Source organism: Patella vulgata, chromosome 9 (assembly GCF_932274485.2).
Source record: "Patella vulgata chromosome 9, xgPatVulg1.2, whole genome shotgun sequence".
NCBI lineage: Eukaryota > Metazoa > Mollusca > Gastropoda > Patellidae > Patella > Patella vulgata.
The window spans coordinates 20,330,144-20,352,060 of record NC_065887.2 but is presented as its reverse complement, the minus strand read 5'-3'; the positions used below and the strand labels follow the sequence as shown (position 1 = coordinate 20,352,060).

Genomic DNA, 21,917 nt, shown 5'->3' with positions numbered 1-21,917 from the left:
GTCAAATTAGTCAATGCACCCCTCCCATGCGTGTCGCACATGCAGCTCAGTGGTTCTGTTGGGGTGATAAGTTCTTCATCTTTGAACATACTCTCAAAGCGTGTCAAGTTTCCATGACTGTTTATCATATCACAACCCGCATAGTTATTTGCATTTTAATATCCCCTCCTTTTCGAAGAGTATATATAATTTGACATTATACATACACTCAAACCAGAAGGAAGCAAATTAATATAAGCCTACTTGGCTTGTTTTTGTATCCTATTCTTTATGCTTTTTTGTATTGTGTAATATTCTCGAAATAAATACTGTTTAAACCAAATTGCCGGGCAATACCGGTGATGCCAATTGAAAATCACACGTTTTTGGTACTAATAGAGAATAGGAAGTAGCATCTAACACAGAGCACAGGAAGTTCACATCTTAAATTTACAATTTTCTCGCTTCCAGGGAGACATGTAAAAAAGCAATTACCTTATAACTAGTTTCAACAGTGAATTTAATATTAATATCTAGGTTATTTAAAAGTTTGTGCAAATCTGCTGTTTGACCAAGATTAGTTTTCCAAATGAGAAAAACATCGTCCAAATATCTTTTTTAATTTCTCTTCGATGCAGTTTCTATAGTTAATTAATATAATATGTCCATTTCCTGAGCGCCAAATCCATCCATAAGCATGCTCAATGCGTTCTTAACTGTAATAAACTATATACATGTACATGTCTATTGTTTTAATTTTGATGATAGAATGCACAAAATTCTATGATGCTGAGGCCTCAAAATACGAGTTGGCTGCTATACAGTTAGTAGTTCTGTAAGATTCAAGGGTGCTGTACCCTGTTGACATTGGGACGTCAAACATAGGATTTTGAACTTGAAGTCTATAGGCGCGTAAATCGGAAGCCAATGTAGGTATTTTAAGATAGTGGTAATGTTTGATGACTTGTTTGTTCCGGATATGATTATGACAGCTGTATTTTGTACTGTTTTAAACCTTTTACAGTATGGCTTGTGTACTACCAGCTAGTAAACTGTTACAGTAGTCATTTTTTGATAGGACTTTCGATGAAATCCACTGCATGAAGATCTGACAGATTGTAGTGGAAGGTCGTGTCAGGGGTCATACTAGCGGTGTTTGACCCTATAACGTCAGACATTTGATTAACCAATCAGCGTTGATTTTTCTAGTGTTTTACCCACATTTCAGTGCACCTCACGCCTAAAACTCGCCGTATCAGACCGTTTCATTGGCTAATCCCTCACATCATCAAGAACGCGGGTTATATAACAACTCTTCCAGATTCTAGTATAGTAAAGAAAAGTAAAACGAAATTTTGAACTATCAAATAATGAAACGAAATAGGATCTGTGATTTAATCAGGTTGTGATAGGCCAGGTGACTGAACTAATGATTTTGTGGCATATGTGGTGATGGTGTCTAATACCGCTAATACGTCACAACGAGACGTAACACGATCTACACAGATGATCAACCTGAGTCTCTAAGGTAAGACATGAATCAAGGACCATATTAAGATTCTTAAAGGCACAAGAAACTTGAAAGTTGGGAGCTTCAATGGTTACACTTATTTCAGATAGTCCCTGTAATCATTTCTTTGATCCTAAAATGATTGCTTCTGTCTTATCATCATTTAATTTTAGATTATTTGAGGTCATCCAGGATTTTATATCCCGAGAAAATTGTTTATGATGTTAAAAGCAGGGGTGATCTGATTTGTCTTGAAAGATGACACAAGATACACGCTAAAATTTCATATAAGTATAATATATATCCATACGTAGATAAACATAAATATCGTATATACCTTAATTACAACTTCAGAATTTACAAATTATATTTATTAACAATAATTAATATCTATGATCATCTAAGCTAGTAATTTGTCATTCTGTTTGTGGATTTTTCATAGAACAAATTTGTAATTAACTATTATTAAACAGAATTAAGGACTATATTATGTATTATATGAATGGCCATAAAAAAAACAACTCAAATCGGCGAAGATTTTATTACAAATTTAATGTCCAATACATTATACATGACAATATGGACAATATTGCGACAAAGGTAATGCTAGTACCCGTTTATATCCAACAAAATTAGGAAATATAATTATATAGAATGTTTCTGACGCTGATAGCAGTATAAAGCTTTGTTTATGTAGGAAAATATCCGAGAAGATTTTGTACTAAAGGTTAAGTACATATTATTTGCTATGATCGTCTTATCTCAACAAATTGATTGTCTTTTCGAAGCCTACTTCAGATTCCGTAAAACCAACTCCATTGATTGCCCAAAGTGAACCTAATGCTAGATGCAGAATAAGCAGGCTAAAAGAAAAATTAAAAATAGGTGTTTTTGGTTATAAATCTGTCTAAGCGTGGTTTTCTGCGACCAATTCTCAGCACTGAAATTCTGGTATTTACAACAGTCCAAATCGGCATTATTTTCAGGAACTTCAATCAGAAATTAAGCTAGAAATGTTAGGAAATACATAACAGACACTCTAATGTATTTAAAATAACATGGCTAGGGTTTGTGGGAGGTTATTTAACATTTTGCATGGTTATTTGCTGAAACATACAGATACATTCCGGTTATTTAAAGGTAATTAAAATTTTCAGGTCCAGCCTATAAATGAAGACGGGCATACACCATAAGTAAAATTTTGCGCGGACAGAAATTAATCTCCAAATATACACGGGACATCCGGGGGGGGGGGGGGGGTCCCTCGGAACGACTAGACGGTGTTCCTTGTCAGATCCTCAGTCATGCACCACTGACAAGGGTAAACCACGCCGAAAATCCCCACGAACTTGCTCAGCCAACACCGGGATCGAACGTGGGCGTCTAGTTTAGAGTATGGAACCAGCGCATTGTTCAGGGCCAAGTAACTGTAAACACATGTATTATTTTTATTTTGGCCTCATCCTTCGGATAATCCTAGTATAACGGTAAACACGGTTATTATTTTTATTTGACCTCATTCTTCAGTCAGACCCGAACTCTAGTTATTAATATCCTCATTATAATAAAGAACAAGTCGGGTGGCAAGGGGGGTAACTCTTATGATTTATATGGAGGCAGACCACCATTAATTTTCCCATTAACTTCAATGTTAATTCCGGCCTCTGTGCCACCTTCCAACTTTTTCCCAAATTTTCGTTGGGCTGAATCCTTTTCACTACAGGCAGAGGAACAAATGGGCATGTCTTTGCACTAAATTTTGTATGCGTTTGGCCACCAAAATTTTGAGATACACAAACTTGAAGAAGCATACTAAAAACATGTAACTACTGTCTGAAACATCGTAAATTTTAAACGGATTTCTTCGATTATGAACAAACTACTTAACTTTGGTTATTATAAACTTACCTGTGTGTTTAAAATCAACTCCCGTTAAATAAAATCCATTGCACAACTAATTATCCCAACGAATAGAAAAGTTCTCTCTTGAAAAATTGAAATCCCACAAATTTTTGACATAGAAAAATACCAATATGGAAGCTGATTACGTCACTCTTCGGGAGATATCATTTCGTAGGGGTGACTGCATAGCAAATCGAAACGGTTTTCGGCACTTTTACGACAATTCAAGTTTAGTTTAAGAAAAAGCTACAAATCTCGGCTCGGCATTGCGCATAATACAATAACATAGGGATTATCGGTTAATCAGCTTTAATTACCCACTTTGGTCGTTGCCATTTCTAATATTTTCCAAAAAGAGTTTTCTTTGTACGCACTAATTTATCGATTGGCAGTGTACTGCTATCTATGGCAAGCTTGTCGAAGAATGCGTGTCAACGTGTAGGTTCCGGATTATCGTTAAAACATTCTAGGGGCTTGTAAAAGCAGTGCATGTCGAGTAAATATTACTTTTGTTTTTTGTGTAGGTCATTTTGAAATAAATTCTACAGCATATTATTCTTTTTTTAAAAAATAAAGTACTTTTACGTGAAACGGCGACAGTCGTGTTCAACCTTTCGTTTCAACTTATTCCCTAGTCCGAAACATCACATGTCCGAGTCCGACACGTCGAGGCCATATTTTTTTGAGTCCGAAATGACGCGGGACCGAAATGACATGTAATCCCACACATAACTGTCCGTATTCTTTTATTTTGTTACTATTTATTACATCCTAGTAAAGTTTCTGCAAATTTTATAACTTTACCTTTTGGAATATTTTGTTTTAGTTATTTGATTAGAGACTAGGATGTGATAATTTTCTTTTGAACACACATGCGGCACAAAAACAATTACATTCGTTTTACCGACCTTAAATATTACCTATGATAATCTTTAATATATATATATATATATATATATATAAGCAACACGCTTATAAATGTTATTGAAACGGTTATTATTTGATCGAAAGAATGCTATCAAATTAACAATACACTCGGAGACTTCGGGAGTGAGCTTCATGATCCTTGTTAAATTATTTATAACATAAAGAAGATAGGATATTTTTAGTTTATATAGAACTTTATTTTTACGAATATCGTGCAATCGGTGATATTTTCATTGTGAATAAAATTTGATAGACTGGCGATGAATGGTTTCAATATAAATCTCCTATGTAATTGCCTTCAGTTATATTTTTCGTCGCCCAAACCCAAACGATCGTAACGATTGCGCTTTGTTTTCATTGCAACACCTGATTGTCAAACTATCTGTCACAATTAAACCACCCCCGCAACAGCCGCATTGATTTAGCCCAACACGTGACGAAAGCATTGTTGTCTTTTCTCAGTCGAAATTACAAGTAAATAGTCAAATTTGTCAAGAGAGAACTTTTTTTTTTCGTTGGGATATTTAGTTGTAAAATGGATTTTATTTAACGGGGGTTAATTTCAAATATACAGGTAAGTTTATAATAACCAAAGTTAAGTAGTTTGTTCATAATCGAAGAAATCCGTTAAAAATTTACGATGGTTCAGGCAGTAATAGCCGTACATATCACCGTAGCCAACATGATAACCCCGTTATCCTTCCGCCTCAAAATCATGAATATTTACTAAAACCTGGCAGAAAATGTTAATTCAAACCCTCTTCGTCAATTCTATACCAAATAATCAACAAAAAATGGGCATGCAAAAGGGGAGAAAAGAGACACAGAGAGAATTTCTATAAATAGACGAACTACAATTTAATGGTGGTCTGACTCCATATAGTATTGACAGGAAACTGGGTGACTCAGAGAAAACCCACTAGGCTACTTGTTACAAGTGTAGAACCGAAACCATGGTCTATGTCGTATTTATTTTCTGTTATTGTATTAGGGGTTTTCCTGGAGGTATTAATATTCTGGTTCAGATCAAAACACAGACACTTGTTAAATGGAAAGTCACTATCAAGATATTCGTAGGTCAAAAAATAAAAATATAACTTTTCAGCTGAAACCTCGTTATTATTTCAACAGCAGAAATTACAGTGCTTTTTGACATTTGTTGGTCGATCAGAGTTGATTTTGGCAATAATTACAGAGAAATGAAATGGTGTTTAACGTCCTACTGTTCCTGCTCCGACTGGGTTAATGAAAACGGGCATACGCCATACAGTGTGCTATGGGGGAAATTTTGCCTGGACAGCGCCACTACGGAGTACTCTTATTTCGAATTCCATCTGCGAAGGATTTCTTTTTTAACGTGCACGCCAATGTGTACAGAGCACCTCGGGTTTCATCCCATCCGAAGACCTATACGTTGTTCATTGCCAGGCTTTCCATCCTGATCCACTGACATAGGGAACCACGCTGGAAAATCCCGATGCACTTCTTGGCCAACCCCGGGATCCTACACGGGACATCCAGGTTAGCGAGCTAATATCTTAATCACTGAGCCACCGCGGCTCCCACAATAAAAGAGACGTGGGACGTGGTACAATTAAAGAGCTATACATGGTATATTATTGACTGATTACAGAGAAGCTCCCGAATTTGATTATCTCCCTTATATGACTACTTGATGCATAAAACTTAGCCTAAGAGATTTCCTATTTTACACCCGCATATGACCAAACTTGTTCACTGAAGACAAAACTTTTGACTGTTGAGGTCTCTTCCCGCTAATCAAAATAAGATAGCTGAATATAAATTGGAATGTATATTTTCGGGGCGGTCTAAACCAACCGGGCTAAGCAATGTGCTATGAAAGAAATTTTGCCAAGACAGCATTTAAATTCCAACTGCCAAGGGTTATTTTAAGTACATCCCAACGGGACCTCTTGTATTTGTCACAACCATTACAAGGGTTAGGCAAAAGTAATCCTAATTCAGAATTCCCTATAGAAAGTTAAGTTACCTGCTAAATGCTAAAATTGTGTTAGCTATGTGATTTCTTTAAAAAAGGGTGGCATCGGGTGTTCTAGAAAGAGTAAACATATACCTTCCTTAGCTGAATCAAGACATGAAGTTAAGTTATGATATTTAGTTTATCATTGCCCCTAACCTTAACCGAAATGATAAACTGATAATAAAGATATAAGCTATATAATGCCTAAATAAAGTATATCATAAATACAAGGATCAGATACAGAGCAGGTGCTACCACCATGACGAATCTGTTACTGGGACCTGTTTTACTGTGTCTAATTTACAGTGTTACTGGTAAATATTATTTTTCTTATTTAAAGATGAATAATTAGTCAACCTAAAAGACACAAATAGACTTTGAAGACCCACCATGCTAGAATATGGTTAAAGGGAGGCTAAGATGATGCAAAATCAACAGTACTTTTATTAAAACTGTTGTTGTTTATTAAAAAGTTATTCAAATCGACCAATTCTAACTTAAGTTTTGACCATTTTAAGTTAAACTAGTTTCTATCAATTTCACACGACCATCTTAGCGTGTCTGAGATAAATAAGATAACAGTAGTCTTTAGATTGAATGGCTATATACATATATTTGACTTTAGAGATATATAAACGGTCTGCCTTTGTGCCCTTAAGCGGGTATTGTCACTCTCACCAAGAAAATAAATGTAATTATTTTTGAATAATGTCATTTTCAAAATTAAATACAGATAGTAAAATATATTTCATAAGTCACAACATAGATTGTCTCAGGGCAAATATTATTTAATAATATTTCGATGTATATAGACTGCTGTTATTTTGTAATTGAACATCGCAGCCAGCAAGTCAGTGGTGCAGGACGAATGGCCTAGCATGGACACTGTCTAGTTGTTCAGATGGAAAGAAAAACCGAGGTTCCGTGTACAAATTGGCGTGCATGTAAAAAAAACCTTGACATTTTGGAATTCTAAATAAGAGTAGGCCGTAACGCCAGTATTCGGGTACTGTGACCGTTTCATTTATATATGATTTATATCCACCAACATTGGCTTACACATTTAGATATCTAGCCGCTAACCTTGAACAGATTAAATATAAAAAATAGCTCTTTGTTCTTTTTATTATTATCAAATACAAAATATACGATAAACGATAGCCCATGTATCAGCAAAATTATCTTGAAGGGTGATAAGGCCCGGGCGCCTGTAACGTGAAAAATAACATTAAGCTATGATGTCTAAAGTCTGTTACGTCCATGTTCGTAAGCGAGATTATCAAATAACTGGTCTATTTCCGATGTCCAACTCGGGGGCAAATAACTTGCCTGAAAGCGGCTCTCTTTCTGTAGATATAATAATGCCAAGGTGAGAAACAAGTTGGAATAAAGTAATTGGGATCAAAGTTCACTACTCTAGATTCAGTCAACCAGTGGCAATAGTTCCTGTGACAGCTAAAGACCCCTGCGCGTAAGCGAATTATTGAAATTAAGTTCCTGTGACAGCTAAAGACCCCTGCGCGTAAGCGAATTATTGAAATTAAGATACACGAAATAACTTCCCCGCCATCTATGGTCTGCATTAATTCTATTTTGCATTTATTATCACGTATATGTCCTAATTTCTTCTGAGCGCTCACCGAGCCAAAGTTGCCAACGACGAACCGAGGAGTTATCTCTCTTTATATTTTATGAAATCTGTTAATTTTGTTAAAGGAATGAAATGAAATGGGGTTTAACGTCCTACTGCTCTGCTCCGAACTGGGCTAATGAAGATGGGCATACGCCATACAGTGTGCTATGAGGGAAATTTTGCCCGAACAGCGGCACTACGGCCTACTCTTAAATCGAATTCCAAATGTCAACACGTGCATTCCAATGTATACACGGGATCTCGGTTTTTTGTCCCATCCGAACGACTAGACAGCTGTCCTGCATCACTGACAAGGCCGGAGAACCACGCCGGAAAATCTGGATGAACTTTCTCGGACAATGCAGGGATCAAAAACCCGACCTCCAGGCCAGCGAGCCAGCGTCTTAGCCATCGTGATCCCCGGCATGTTTAATGTTCTGCTCCGACTGGGCTAATAATGATATGTTATAATAAAGGATATTTACATGTTATATCGAATTCCAACTGTTAATGGTTATTTTACGTGCATGCCAATGTGTACACAAGTACCTCGATTTTTCGTGCTATTCGAACGACTAAACGTTGTCCCTTGCCAGATCCCCTATCCTGCATGACTTACAACTGCAAACCATGCAGGAAAATCCCGGTGAACTAACACCGCGATCGAACTCGGGGCCTTAAAGTTAGCGAGCCAAGGTCTTATTCATCGAGCCACCATATCGATTATGTTCCTTTGAGGACTATGTTATACTCGTCTATCACTTCTATCAGAAATTATGGTATGATAACAATAATACTCCTTATTGTTTTTTGTTTTTTGCAAGGTATTTACACAAAATTAACTTTGCTAAACTGTGAATAAGGACACGCCTTATAAAAAAGCTATTGGCAATCTCTTTCTTTTTAAGGGAAACCCTACGATGGCTTACCCGGTGGTCCATGCAAGGTGGATCATTGGTTTCCAAACCAATCTTACGTCATGACAGTGAATGATGTAGTATGGTTGAGGAGCGCACCAATCAGATTCCGTGTTAATGGAAAGGAATATTCTTCTGCAGACGGTGGACTGGAAAAGATTTCTGATAAGGGTATGGCGGGAACGGATAAATTAGGGGATTATATGATTTATACCTGGACATACAAAGTACAAGATCTTTATATCACCATCAACTTTAAACCATATCTTAATAAAAACTATCTAATATTACAACAGGTAAATTATTATTTCGTTATTGAGTACGGGCCACGGTGGGTCATTAACGCGCCAGTTCACTAACCAGGAGGTCCCAGACTCGATCCCGGAGTTATCCGAGAAAGTTGCTTGGTTTACTCCAGTCTGGTTTTCCCGTGTCAGTTCTGCAGGACAGATAACTAAGCAAAGGATAGCTTCTGGTCGTTAAAATTGGACCAAAACCTAGGCCCCATGTACACGTAATAAAGTCCTTAGTAGTTGTAATTTGTTGAAGAGTAGTTACAAAAGCCGATCTCCAGGCAAAATTCCACACTGCAAGATATGTGCCTATTTTCATTATCCCGGATGGTGCAGAAACTTAGGACTTTAAAACCTTTATTGGTCCATACTCGTCTAAGGATGGAGGCCTTGTACTATATGGAAGGGTTCTGTCCAATTATCCTTCAAGTAACCGTCGTAAGTGACAGAATAAATCATAGTAATAAATCAAAGGAAAACATAAATCCAGCAGTTTCCTTACGTATACCCATCAATCTATGTCTATCTTTTTCAGCATTATGTTAACAAAACCTCTGGTACATCAGCAGGAAATATAAATGGCGTCATATCTCATTTCCCCGCATTTAATGTAGATGACACAAGAGGTGGAGAAATGGGTGTATTATCATTTGCTGATTTTTTTTCGGGAGATACAGCCATGACACTTGGAAGGTAACTTTGACTTCTCTTTAATTGTGAAATCATAACCTTAAGTTTGCCTGAGTTGAATAAATCCGCCTTCATGTTAACCATGGCCTATATTGTAACAATATTTTAAAAGAACCAACCACTTAACCATAAGGGGTAATATGGCCCATTCAGATTTGTCTGAAATTGTTATTGGTAATAAAGATCGGAGTTGTTTTCAACTTGCCCCGTATTAGTCGACAGAAACTGGTGAGAAAGGAGTTAAAACGGGACCACAAATTATAATAGGCATGTGACTGAATATGATTTTTTATTTTTATCATTTGAATGAATAGATTGTTTTGGGACAAGCTGTGTGCAGCGACAGAGATAAGCCCGAAGCATGAGTTGGCTTAAATTCCGTGTTCTTTACATCAAAAAGCATCAATGAGAAGCATTAATGAAAAATGCACCATGATTATTATTTAATATGCTTGTTTAGACAAATTATATATTTCATTCAGATGGGCCCCTGGAAAAGTGAAAATAAATTCTGGAATACAAGGAGGTCCTATGGCGTTCTTTGATAAGAAAGATACAGTCATCATCTCGCCGTTTAGTGAATTCACAGCTACCAACACATTTTTCGATAGCGAGGCTGGCAGTATTAGCTGGGGTTTGAAAGGTGGTATTGAAGAAGTACCAGAAAACTTTTTACAACAATATATAGTAATGTACAGTCCAGATGGAATTAATGCTGTAAGTTTCTTTAATTATATGCAAACTTCTTTAGCCTTTTGGGAAATGATAGTTCCTAAACTATAAAATCGTAAAGTAAACAAAAATAAGGGATACAAAATGTTATTTAGATATAGACATTTAGAAAAATCAAGGTTGTGCCTGGACCTCAAATAAAAACAAATTTAACTCGTTTAACTGGAACTAAAGTGTTAACATAGTTAAGAATCACGCTTTTTCGTAGAATGTGGTTTATACAATTGACAATTTTAAATGGATGTCAGTTTATAATACAAATATTACTAATACTTTTTCTCTGAATAACCCAATACTTGCTGAGTAAAACAGTTTATAATTCAGATATTACTTATACTTGTCTGGGTAGCCGTATAGATTCAGATATTACTGAACCCATGAAAGTCACTTTAATTACTTAACTGGCAATGTTAATTTTTTTTCTTTTAAATGTTGTTTACTTTTTTAGGCATTCCGTGAATGGGGAGATGTGATGAGATCATATTATAATCGACCATCATCATACAGAGAATCAGATCTTACCAATAATTATCTCGGTTATTGGACTGATAATGGTACGATTGTTGGACCATTCCTATTAATATCTAAAAATAACTTTCTTGAGAAGTTTTATTATGTTCTGTCATGTCTATATCGTATGTGGAAGCTTTTCTTGTATTGTGGGTCACTTTATTATTGTTTAGATATAATTTTATGTAATACAGTAATATACTAATCCAATCTAATTTCCTTTTTTCCTTAATGTGGCTGAAAGCGTCCATTTATATCATCGTGTTTCCAGATGTAACGTGAGAGTCGCCGTTAAGCGACGACCTGTGAGTTTTTCGTCGTACTGGCTTTTCGGCGACGCGCGACGTCCCAAACATGAGAGTCACCGGTACCACTGCGACGAAGGGTAGCTGGAAAAGGCACCGGTATTGCAATACACACTTTACGATATCGTCGCATCTCTTCAGCGACCTTTGAGTCGCACTGCAGGCGATTTTCGTCTGCATTCTATTCCGCATTCCCGAACCAACATCTATTTCATTTTTTTCGTATGTGATACTAATATCCAGAAAGCCCTAACTAATTCAAAATCTCCTTCATTCTGAATCTCTGAGAAGAACTAAAATATGAAAGCAGCCATTGCCCAGTTTAATTACTCTACGATAACGGTGCCTTTTTTGTCACATTGGTGATCCGGTGACTCTCGTGTTAGAATGTCGCGGATCGCCCACACGCCAGTAGAACGGACAAGTCGCCGATCGTCGTCTGGTTGGCTTAACATTCATTAATTCTATTGTTATTGCATGTATTACATTAAAAACTTCTTACTTCACAATTGTATTTTCTCTCGTCGTTAGAAACATCATATTTTCAAATAAAATAGGTGTGGGTCTCCAATGGGTGAACTAGTTAACATCAAGGGAACGTATAATTAAAGGGTGATTCCGATTTGTGTTGACATGATCAGATCTTACTTTATGTTATTTCAGGAGCTTATTATTATTACCACCCAGCAGATCAACAAAATTATGAAGACACCGTTTATGGAGTTATCGATTATGCTAACAAGCTATCGATACCTTATAGGTAATAGATTTTATTTATTACATGGATGGTATTACTCCATTTCATTTATTACATTCATGGTATTAAATCATTTTTTTTATTTCATACATGGTATTAAATCATTTTATTTATTACATGCATGGTATTAATCTATTCTATTTATTACATGGATGTAATTAATCCATTTTCCGACTACCATACGGTTTTATTTGTATTGCAAAAGGGAATATATTCCGTGTTACCCTTCCGTCAGACTTGACATTCAATAAATAATATTCATTTTATTAAAATTTATTTATTCACATACATACATTTGAGATCATGATTTTTTAATTTTTTTAAACCAGATATTTTCAATATGATGAATGGTTTTACAACACAGATCAACATATTGGTACATTGACATGGGACGCATTACCTGGTGTATTCCCGGATGGTCTCAGGTAGACACGTTGCTTGTATCCCATCAAATTATCTACATGTTATGCGATGTTCTGTTAATAATCATCCACGGTTCATTGGCGTATATTAAAATACATAGTATAGATGTATAAGATCATGTGTTTTATTGAGTTTGCGTTAAAAGGTTGTGTTACTCCGATTAATAAGCAAGATTTATCTGATAGCGAATTCCTACTGAATAATAAAAACCACACACAATATGAAAATCGTTAGGCTGGTGGCCCCTTACCCCGAAAATTATCTGGCATCTAGTTGACGCGGCTGGTTTTATCCAGGTTCAAACCGTTCACTCAAGTTAGCTACAAGTCGTGACGGATTTTGTGTACTAGGTAGATTGTGTTTAATCAATCCGAGAACACATTGTCTCACGTCATAATTGAGGAGCTCGCGTAGCTATCAAATTTGTTTGTAATTTTGCATTTAAAAGATTTGGCCAGTGCCCGATGCATTTTTAGGCATTCGAAATTGCGTTCCAGAAAGAACATAAGAACAGTTAGCTAAAGTCGGGTTTAGTGCACAGGGCATACTATGACTATTCTTTCTAAGATACATGGCACCCTGTCTTATTGATAAAGTCACATTGGTGGTGTACCTCTGTATGTTATAAGGATATAACCAGTAGCAACAATTCCTTCCGTTTTATTTTTCAATTGTTTACCCCACTTTACTTTGTTCTAAAGACATAAGATAGTTAAGTAAAGCGCGTTCAGGAATGTGTAGATTATGATTAATTGACTCCAAAAAGTTCATTAAAAGTCCTTTTTCATCGAGACAATTGAGTAGCTGTCTGACCAAGGTTTATTGTATTATATATCATGCTGCCGTCACAGCACAAAAACTCACGCTTCTTAAACATGTTATATATTAATGCCAACTGAATATTCGCCTGGCCGCTACAATCACTGAAGGCGCGACTTAATTAGCTCGCAATATAAATTTTTATACGCCTACATTTTCATGTGGACGTACTATACCGTGGCCCCTGTATGTCCGTCCGGATGTGCATCCGTCCACGATTGGTTTGTGGACACTCTACAGGTCACAATTTTTATCCGATTTTGACAAAACATGAAATGTAAGTCTATCTCGCAAAGGTCTCGGTTCATTTTGATATTGGCATATATCTGACCGTAACTTCCTGAATTATGGTCCTTGATTGTACGAAAAATCGCTTCTTTTTATGAGCTTGTGCTCTGTCCAGCTCTAGCAAAATGTAGGTGCATCTTGCATGGCAACCACCCGTTTTCTTATGCAAATTAAAATCTAAAACAATTTTTTAACTATTAAGAAAAAAACAAATAAATATGTTGGAAGTTTATCTGGATAAAAAAATTTCCTATTTAGTGTAAATGGGTACACAAAATAGCATGCGGGGGCGTAAAATGAGTGAAAGGCCAGGACGAGTTAATGTTACATTACGTGCGATGATAATGCACGCGCTATCGCGCAGTATGATTTGACGTCACACGTCACACCTATAATACACGTGACATTGAAGGTCAGTCATCTTCTACAGAGTTAAAAGAAGGTTTTTGGATTAACTCTGTGAAACAGATTGATATTAATGGAGTGAATAAACAGAACGATCTAATATCTAGCTTTAATTTTATTGTTTAATGACTTGACTATAATGTTTTCTTTCAGATATGTTTACAATAAAACACAGTGGCCTGTTAGTGCTCATAATAAATGGTGGTATGTATTTTAACGATTCAGTTATCGACACAGAAAATTTAATATTTAAACATTCTTATCCATATCAATATTATCCACAGTCGTCGACATTGCAAACACGACTTATTGGTCAGTTTAAATCAACATTGATGTTTTTATCTTACCGTGAAAAAATGGGCCTCTGATATCCAATATATACGACAAAATGCAAATTTTAAAATTGGCATACGAATCGCGTGCCAGGATGCTTTCGAGCGCCGTTTGTAGTGAAGCGACTCGATGAACGGGGCTAAACATATCCCACAGGAGAATACTGCCGGTTTAGACAGGAATAACCAGACGCCAAAGACTGCCATTCGATTTGGACTCGTCGCGTATTTCACCGATCATAACTGATTAGAAATTAAAATAAAAACAGAAACGATTGAATGTAAATCAGTTTATAGACATTCATATTACATTATTATATGCGTTGCGGCCCATTTGTGTCCATTTTATGTGCCAATGAACAGTGACTTAGCTCCTTTAAGTTATTTTATACTATCTGTTCCGGTGATAACAGATATTGATATTAACTATGAGTTCAAAGTACCGTCAGACTTTATTCATCTGGAAATATTTTAGGGATTTTTCATTTGGTAAAGATTATTTTATCGCGATAATTTGTCGTTTTCCACTGTCGTAGGTCAAGCAACACAACCTATGCTAAACAAAATGGAGGTCAGTTTGATTTTGTACTTGAGGATGATGTTGGTTTTGGTATTCCACTAGAAGAGGTAAGAAGATATAACAAATAATTCAGATTTACGAAATATAAACAATTAAAGCTCATTTACAATAAAAACCACATTCACTATATATCAAGTTTATGTCAAATATCAGAATAATGCATGAAACATTACTAATTCTTTGTTAAGTATGACACACTACATTTGAATCATTCATGGACAAACCGTCTTCTTCTGAAAACTGTCATATAGGCAGGACAGGCTTACTCTTTGTTAAATACAATACATGACAATATTACATGAAAGCTAAATTAGTGACTTTACCATTATAATAGGGTTAATTATCAATTATCACAAAAATCTTTTATATTTAGTGTCAAGTTGTAATAATTAGATTTATTGAATTTCTTATGTTTTATACTTTACACGTTCATTTCCTTTACAGGAATTCTGGAATTCACTTTTTAGAGAGGCGAAAACGTGGGGAATGATAGTCTATGAACAGGTGCGTCTAAATAAACGAGAATTTTAAGTCATAAATTATAACATATCTATTTTGATTTATCCTTACTATTATTTGGTATCCGCCTAGCCCCTAATCTTATTTCTCGGTCATTTTCTGGAACAAATCAGGGTAAAATGTGACAGAACTTTTTTGGGTGATTCCCGAGACATTAACTGATTTCGCCCCTGGGCTATTTCTCAACCGTTTATAACTAGAATCAGTCGTTTCTGACCCCAACCTGATAAAGGTCGCCGGATATCACATACACGGAGGTTTGATAAATTCATTGAGTTTTGCTAATATTATTATCATTTGTAGGATTTTCTAGGAACGTCAAATCAGAAGATGAAGTCTCTAAATACAGATGTTTACCTGACAAAGAACTGGTTAAATCAGATGGGGAATGCGGCACAGAAGAATGGAATAACACTTCAGTACTGTATGGCCTTTCCATTACACATTTTGGCTGCTTTAGAAATACCGACAGTTACACAGGTTAATATATTGCATGTTAGATTCCCGATGACGATGTCTTATTCCAGACAACGGTTGCCATGGAACAAAACCTACATTCACAATACATTGCTTCATTGTTACAGTTCATGTATATTAATTTCTAAAAAAAACCTCTCAGAAAACGAATAATTCTGGATGTTTTGGGCTGAAACTGTCGACAAATCAATGGGCATTTTCGTTTTACTAATCTTTCATGATTTCATCTCGGTAATCAAGCAACTTAAAATATGTACTATAATTTGATAGAATTTTTTTTTGTTTATGTAGTGTTATTATTAGTTTTTTTTTTGTTTTTTTTTTTGGGGGGGGGGGGGGCAGTGGTCTAACGCATGCGCTTTAGTTCATAAGGCCTGACTTTGATTGAAGTGGTCTGCTTTCGGTCCCATGCTTATATTGTTGCCTGTCCTTTTATTAGTCCAGAAATAACCTATTATTTTCAGTCATAATTCTTGGACAAATAGCATACCTGATCTTTTTTCCCAAGTTTCCTCCATTATAGATGTCTCCACCTGATAATCGGATTCATTCATAGTTCAATCACGATTTAACCCATTACATATTTAAAGGCGAGAGTTTCCGCAGATGGTGTGCCTGGCAATACTAATGGTTGGAAGATCGGAATAACATCTCTTTTTCCACAAGCTATGGGTATCGCGCCTTATAAAGACAATTTTTGGACAACAGAATATCAGCCTGGTAATCCGTATGGTAAGTACGTGGATAAGCCGAATACAATTCATTATGGTAACACAGTTACTCGTTCATTTGCAACCTAAATGGGTACTTAATGGATACGAACGATATTTTAGTGTCGATATGATACAGTCTGTCTAAAAAAAATGCATTCATCAGCAATTGAATTTTTATAAGATATAACCCTTTGAAAATCAAAATGATTTTGTTGGTTAACTTAAAATCGAATTCCCACATCGTAAAGAATAATTAAGGGTGTTAGTCGGCGTTCAATTCGTTTTAATGGCTTTGACATGATGAAATCCACTCCATGGTACTTATATCATTTATTTCTTAAGATGTATGAGTGTCGGTTTCTTGTCGTCGGGTTTATATCACCTTGATTTATGATTGATTGCGAGGTGGTCCATCAGGTATTTGTGTTTTCAGGTGGAATGGCAACTCAACCGTTTTTACAACTAACAGTGTCAGTATTAACTACAGGGCCTGTTGGGCCTAGTGATGGTATAGGCTTCACAAATGTAGATTTGTTAATGAGGTAACTGTAGTTTTTTTGGCTTTTTATCTTTTGAAATAGCTTGTGATTTTAAATACATTTAGATGCTAAACAACACCCCCTTCCCACTAAAAACACAATAACAAGCCAACAGCAGCGAGGCTGATGCCCCCCCCCCCCCCGCCGAAATCCGAAAATAAATAGTTATTTCACCACTATATCTCAATAAGAATCAAAGTTGCTGAGCTCCATAGTCTCAACCTATCAAATTGCTCATTGCTCTGCTGACCCTGTGCCGAAAATGCTTATTATCGACCGCTCACTTAATTAGAACCAAAGTTATCTTGTACCCAAAGCATCAACCAAAAAATTGTTTAACTTTGCTTGCCCTAAGCAAAAAATTCTCATCTTCATCAAGGCAAGTTTGAAATTTCTACCTCAATTAGAAGGCACAAATTGCTTATCGCTCTGCTTACCCGGGTTCATCACTCTCACTTAATTAGAACTAAAGTTATCGTGTCCCAAAGCTTCAACCAATCAAGTTGCTTATCCATGCTTACCCTAAACATTGACCTAATGCACATATACACCAAGTTTGGACATTCTAGTTCAGTTAGAAGGAGAGTTATTGCGTCCCAAACCGTGTGACGAACAGACAGACACACAGACGGACACACATACAGACAGTCCCATTAATAGTCCCTTACTTTCTGCGAAAGGTGGGGAACAAAAAAAGGACATACCAGAACAAAAGGTCCTATCCCAGGTAGGTAGAAAACTAAATATTATACCGTATTTACATCAAGCTTGTGAAATATATGAGACATATCTGGATTTAGCCATCACAATTTACTAACAAATACCTTACACTGGATAGTAAGTCATCTAAGGTTCTTATTAATACGCTTCTAATAATTATTCAAAATTCCTTTTCATTTATCTATTTGATTGGGGTGCCAGTGCCCCTCCAGAAATTCCAAATAGCGCTTGTGCCTTATTCATTTCTCATTGATTTGATACTTGCAATGTATATGTATTTCGTCAACGACCCTACTATTTTAACTTGTTCTACTCCGACCTTCACGGAAACCAACACTTCATCCTACGATAACGCCTATACAGATCCCATTTGATCGTTTCAGATGTTGTAATAAAGAAGGTTTAATATTGAAACCTGACCTGCCAGCTCTCGCCATTGATAATCAGATTAGACAGGTAATTAGTGGCTTGAAATATTATTTCTTTAAACAAACAGTGACTTTAAATTAAAACATTTCAAGAATCCATGAGTTAATTGTGGTTAAAATGTGATGATCGCTTGACATGTTTCTAAACGGTCTGGTAGTGGTGAATTTAAATTCTATGATTTCAAGAAAAACGAATCCATGGGTTGATCGTTTGTGAGAAATACTATTGTTTCGTTTTCGTTATTTCTGATCAGTCTCTCTGGTAATGGTGAACCCAGGTCTTTAAGCAGTAGAGGGAACAAGCTACCGAAATGTACATTTAGGGCAGGTGTGAGGAGATTGAATATATAGAATTAAACTAAGGTTAATTCAGATACAGTATCTTCGTGTATAAATTGTTCTGGTGTGACAACAGGCGATCGTTTTAATTAGATTATTGTGGATATTATATAATCAGGTATACTCTTCTTACATCTCAGAATGATAACTCGGTTATGACTATAATAATTAAGTATGTCAAACACAGATACCTTTTTGAGGCGCTTTTATTCTTATTCAGAAAAGCAATCCTTGATTTCACGGGCTACCTGTTGTTAAAGGTGGGTTAAGTATATCTGGGGCGGTTCCAATGGACGGATAATGGTAAACACAGATTCAACGTAATGTAGAAGGGTAGAACGTCAGCACTTAAAATATTATATCTTATGAAGAATTACATTAATCGAACTCTTTCGTTTTAGGAAGCTTTTGCGGATGGTTCTGGTCCAATGGGTGAGGTTTATGTCACAAAATCCGTTATTAATGGATTAGAATTTGGAATTATATTTGCTGCGGATATGAAAGAATCATACCAACTTCGGCCTAGTGAAACTGGGCTTAATGTTGTGAGTTATAGGATAGATTACATTTGCATATAGTTTATTTATAGTTTTTCTACGCAAAACAACTATATGGAATTTTACCGCGACCTTTACAGTCATTACGTAGCCTATAGCAAACTGATCAACAGTGAATATTCGCTGGGCCTCTACACTCATTGAGAGGGATGACATCGGTGCGGGTCAATTAGCTCATAATATTATTTCTTTTCCTTCTGCAAATTAAATTCTAGAACATTTCTTTCAAGTTTTAGAAGAATAAAGATGTTTGAAGTATATATGAATATAAAATATTTAGTGTAAATGAGTATATAATGATTAAAAGGCACCATTCTGCTCGGACCTATGTACACAATGCATGCGCTATCGAGCCAGTGATCGACGCCGTGTAATGTGACGTCACATGTAGATTAGATTTATATGTATAACGAAATGTCAGTCATCTTACACAGAGTTAGAAGAAGGCGTTCCCAATACCTCTTTGAAACAGATTGAGGCAACAGTATTTGTTATAAGTAATTGCTTTAAATAATGAATTGCAAGTAATATGTTCTAATTTCATTTCATTGTAGTTATAATTCATGATGAACCCATTATTTTTCTCGCAATTTTGATTTTAAGATCGGCTTTAAAGGAGCAAAACCGCTTTGATTTATATCAAAATACACTATAGAAGTGAATAAATCTGATGTGCTATATGTATTGGTGATGGGACAAGATATATTCTGTTAAATGTATAGTCCCGAAAAGATTAAGTCGGGGTTACTAATGTTAGTTTGATTTGTGGCTTACTGTCTTAACAATGGAATAACAAACTGGTTATTTCAATACTGGCATTATCTTTTAAATCAAAAATTGCAAAATAGACTGACTGTCATCCCACAAAACAAGTCAGAATATAATATACAAAACAATAGACAATTGGTACAAATCAAAAAGGTCTGGTTATTTTAAATAGAGCTACATGTCAGTACTTTTTGGTTCTGTTTAGACATCTGGTATGGTGATGCCCACTGTTTTCTTCTATTCTGATAATCCAATCGTAAAATTTACTGAAGACAACCCACTATCTTTAACAACAGAATGTGCTACATTCCAATTCTGTCTATATTATACCAGTCCAGTATTAACTGTTGGGTAAGGTTTGATTTAAACATAGATAGATTTATGTGAACAAACAAATTAACTAGATCAGGAGTCTTATTCATCGAAAGGACATTAATTGTTTCAGGCGAGTAGCAAGCCATAATTAATATATACGCAGGCTGGACAGTTCTCTTACTAAAATGTATTGATAATCGTGACGACCACTTAACACTAATGAATGTCTCACACATTGGTGAATACATGTGCATGTATGGTGGCGAATGGGTTTACGATTGCAATGCGCCGCTAATTCGGAATGATCGTAAGGTGATTGCCAAACATTCGTAAATGTTCGTGAACATTCGCGGTCATTCATGCCGGGAAAGCATATTCTCGTTGCTTTCACAACTTTTTCGTAAGCAATCGCAAGCCATTCTCGTTGGTGACAACGTATTTGTATGTGCAGTGATCGTCTGTAACTTTTAAGGATTTGCTAACACTCCTACATGTAGAAACTAAGATTATGAATTTCTGCATACAGGTATAACGAGAGAGAGAGAAATGGGGTTTAACGTCCACTCGGCACAAACTAGGTCATTTCGGGACTAACATATGGTTTAATTTTATTCCAATAATTCGCATGCGCGTAGGGGTCTTTAGCAGTGGGAGGAAACCGGAGGACCCGGAGAAAACCCACGAGTTTGGACAGGCGACCCTACACCTTGTCACGTACAACCGGGGATTCGACACCACGCCAGTCGACTCAATGACAGACTTTATGATACAGCGCGCGCACGCTAACTATTCAGCCATCCAACCCCCTATATGTATAACAGCGCTTTAGATAGTTGCGCAGGAAAAACGTCTTTCACACAAATTTAACTAGTTTTATTCAGCACAAAAATATCCAAACGTGTTGTTATCTTACCCCTGGTGTATTCCAAAAAACATCGACGTATATAATTGTTTGGGGGTTTTTTTGGTTGTTCTTACAGGAACCTGACAGTAATGATATATGGTGAAGTCGGTAAAGTGACACCCATGTCTAACAACAGAGTTAAAGGCATCAGAGCGACCTCCGACGGGGACATTCGCATAAGAGTAGCGGGAAGTGGTAACGAGTCTGTGATCTTCCGTTTCTTGCAAAATACACAGACAGTAGATATAACCTGTGTTATTGGAATGACATCTACGGCTACTATTAGTTTACTAAACAGGAACTGTGAATCGTTTTAAAACGTTCAGGAATATTAATTGATTTAATAAAGACAGTTAAATGTATTTATTTATGTATATGTTTGTATTCCGTGTTATGAAAATGGTGTATAATATAGTTGTAAAATGATATTATAAATAATAAAGACGACTTTATTGCTAAAAATCTTAAATATACTTTTACTCGAAAACTGACTATTTGCAATCAAGAGGGGAAAAGTGGTTCATTAGCCAATGGTCCAATATTAAATCTCAATGGAAAAAACAATTCTACCATCTGGGTTAATCGTTTGGTCGTTGTAATGTTAGACTTTTATTCATAACCGGCCGGATTTTGA

At 36.0% G+C, this 21,917-nt stretch overlaps 1 protein-coding gene across 1 annotated transcript; it reads left to right on the top strand.

The window, feature by feature from the left end:
• The first annotated feature begins 9,738 nt into the window (after window positions 1–9,738).
• On the top strand, window positions 9,739–21,682 carry LOC126831737 (uncharacterized). Its single transcript, XM_050562388.2, has 15 exons — window positions 9,739–9,856; window positions 10,336–10,570; window positions 11,034–11,139; window positions 12,064–12,160; window positions 12,487–12,582; window positions 14,246–14,296; window positions 14,961–15,051; window positions 15,449–15,508; window positions 15,827–16,003; window positions 16,591–16,732; window positions 17,147–17,255; window positions 18,356–18,428; window positions 19,141–19,284; window positions 20,270–20,415; window positions 21,360–21,682. Exons 1-15 carry the CDS (start codon window positions 9,798–9,800, stop codon window positions 21,598–21,600), a joined length of 1,827 nt encoding a protein of 608 aa, XP_050418345.2. The 5' UTR covers window positions 9,739–9,797; the 3' UTR covers window positions 21,601–21,682.
• The last annotated feature ends 235 nt before the right edge of the window (window positions 21,683–21,917 follow it).

Bases quoted from the DNA above. Each gene is read 5' to 3' on its own strand.
- LOC126831737 (XM_050562388.2), top strand. From the start codon at position 9,798: ATGGGTGTATTATCATTTGCTGATTTTTTTTCGGGAGATACAGCCATG. The intron at 12,161-12,486 runs GTAATAGATTTT...TTTTTAAACCAG, and splicing joins AAGCTATCGATACCTTATAG to ATATTTTCAATATGATGAAT. The intron at 12,583-14,245 runs GTAGACACGTTG...GTTTTCTTTCAG, and splicing joins GTATTCCCGGATGGTCTCAG to ATATGTTTACAATAAAACAC.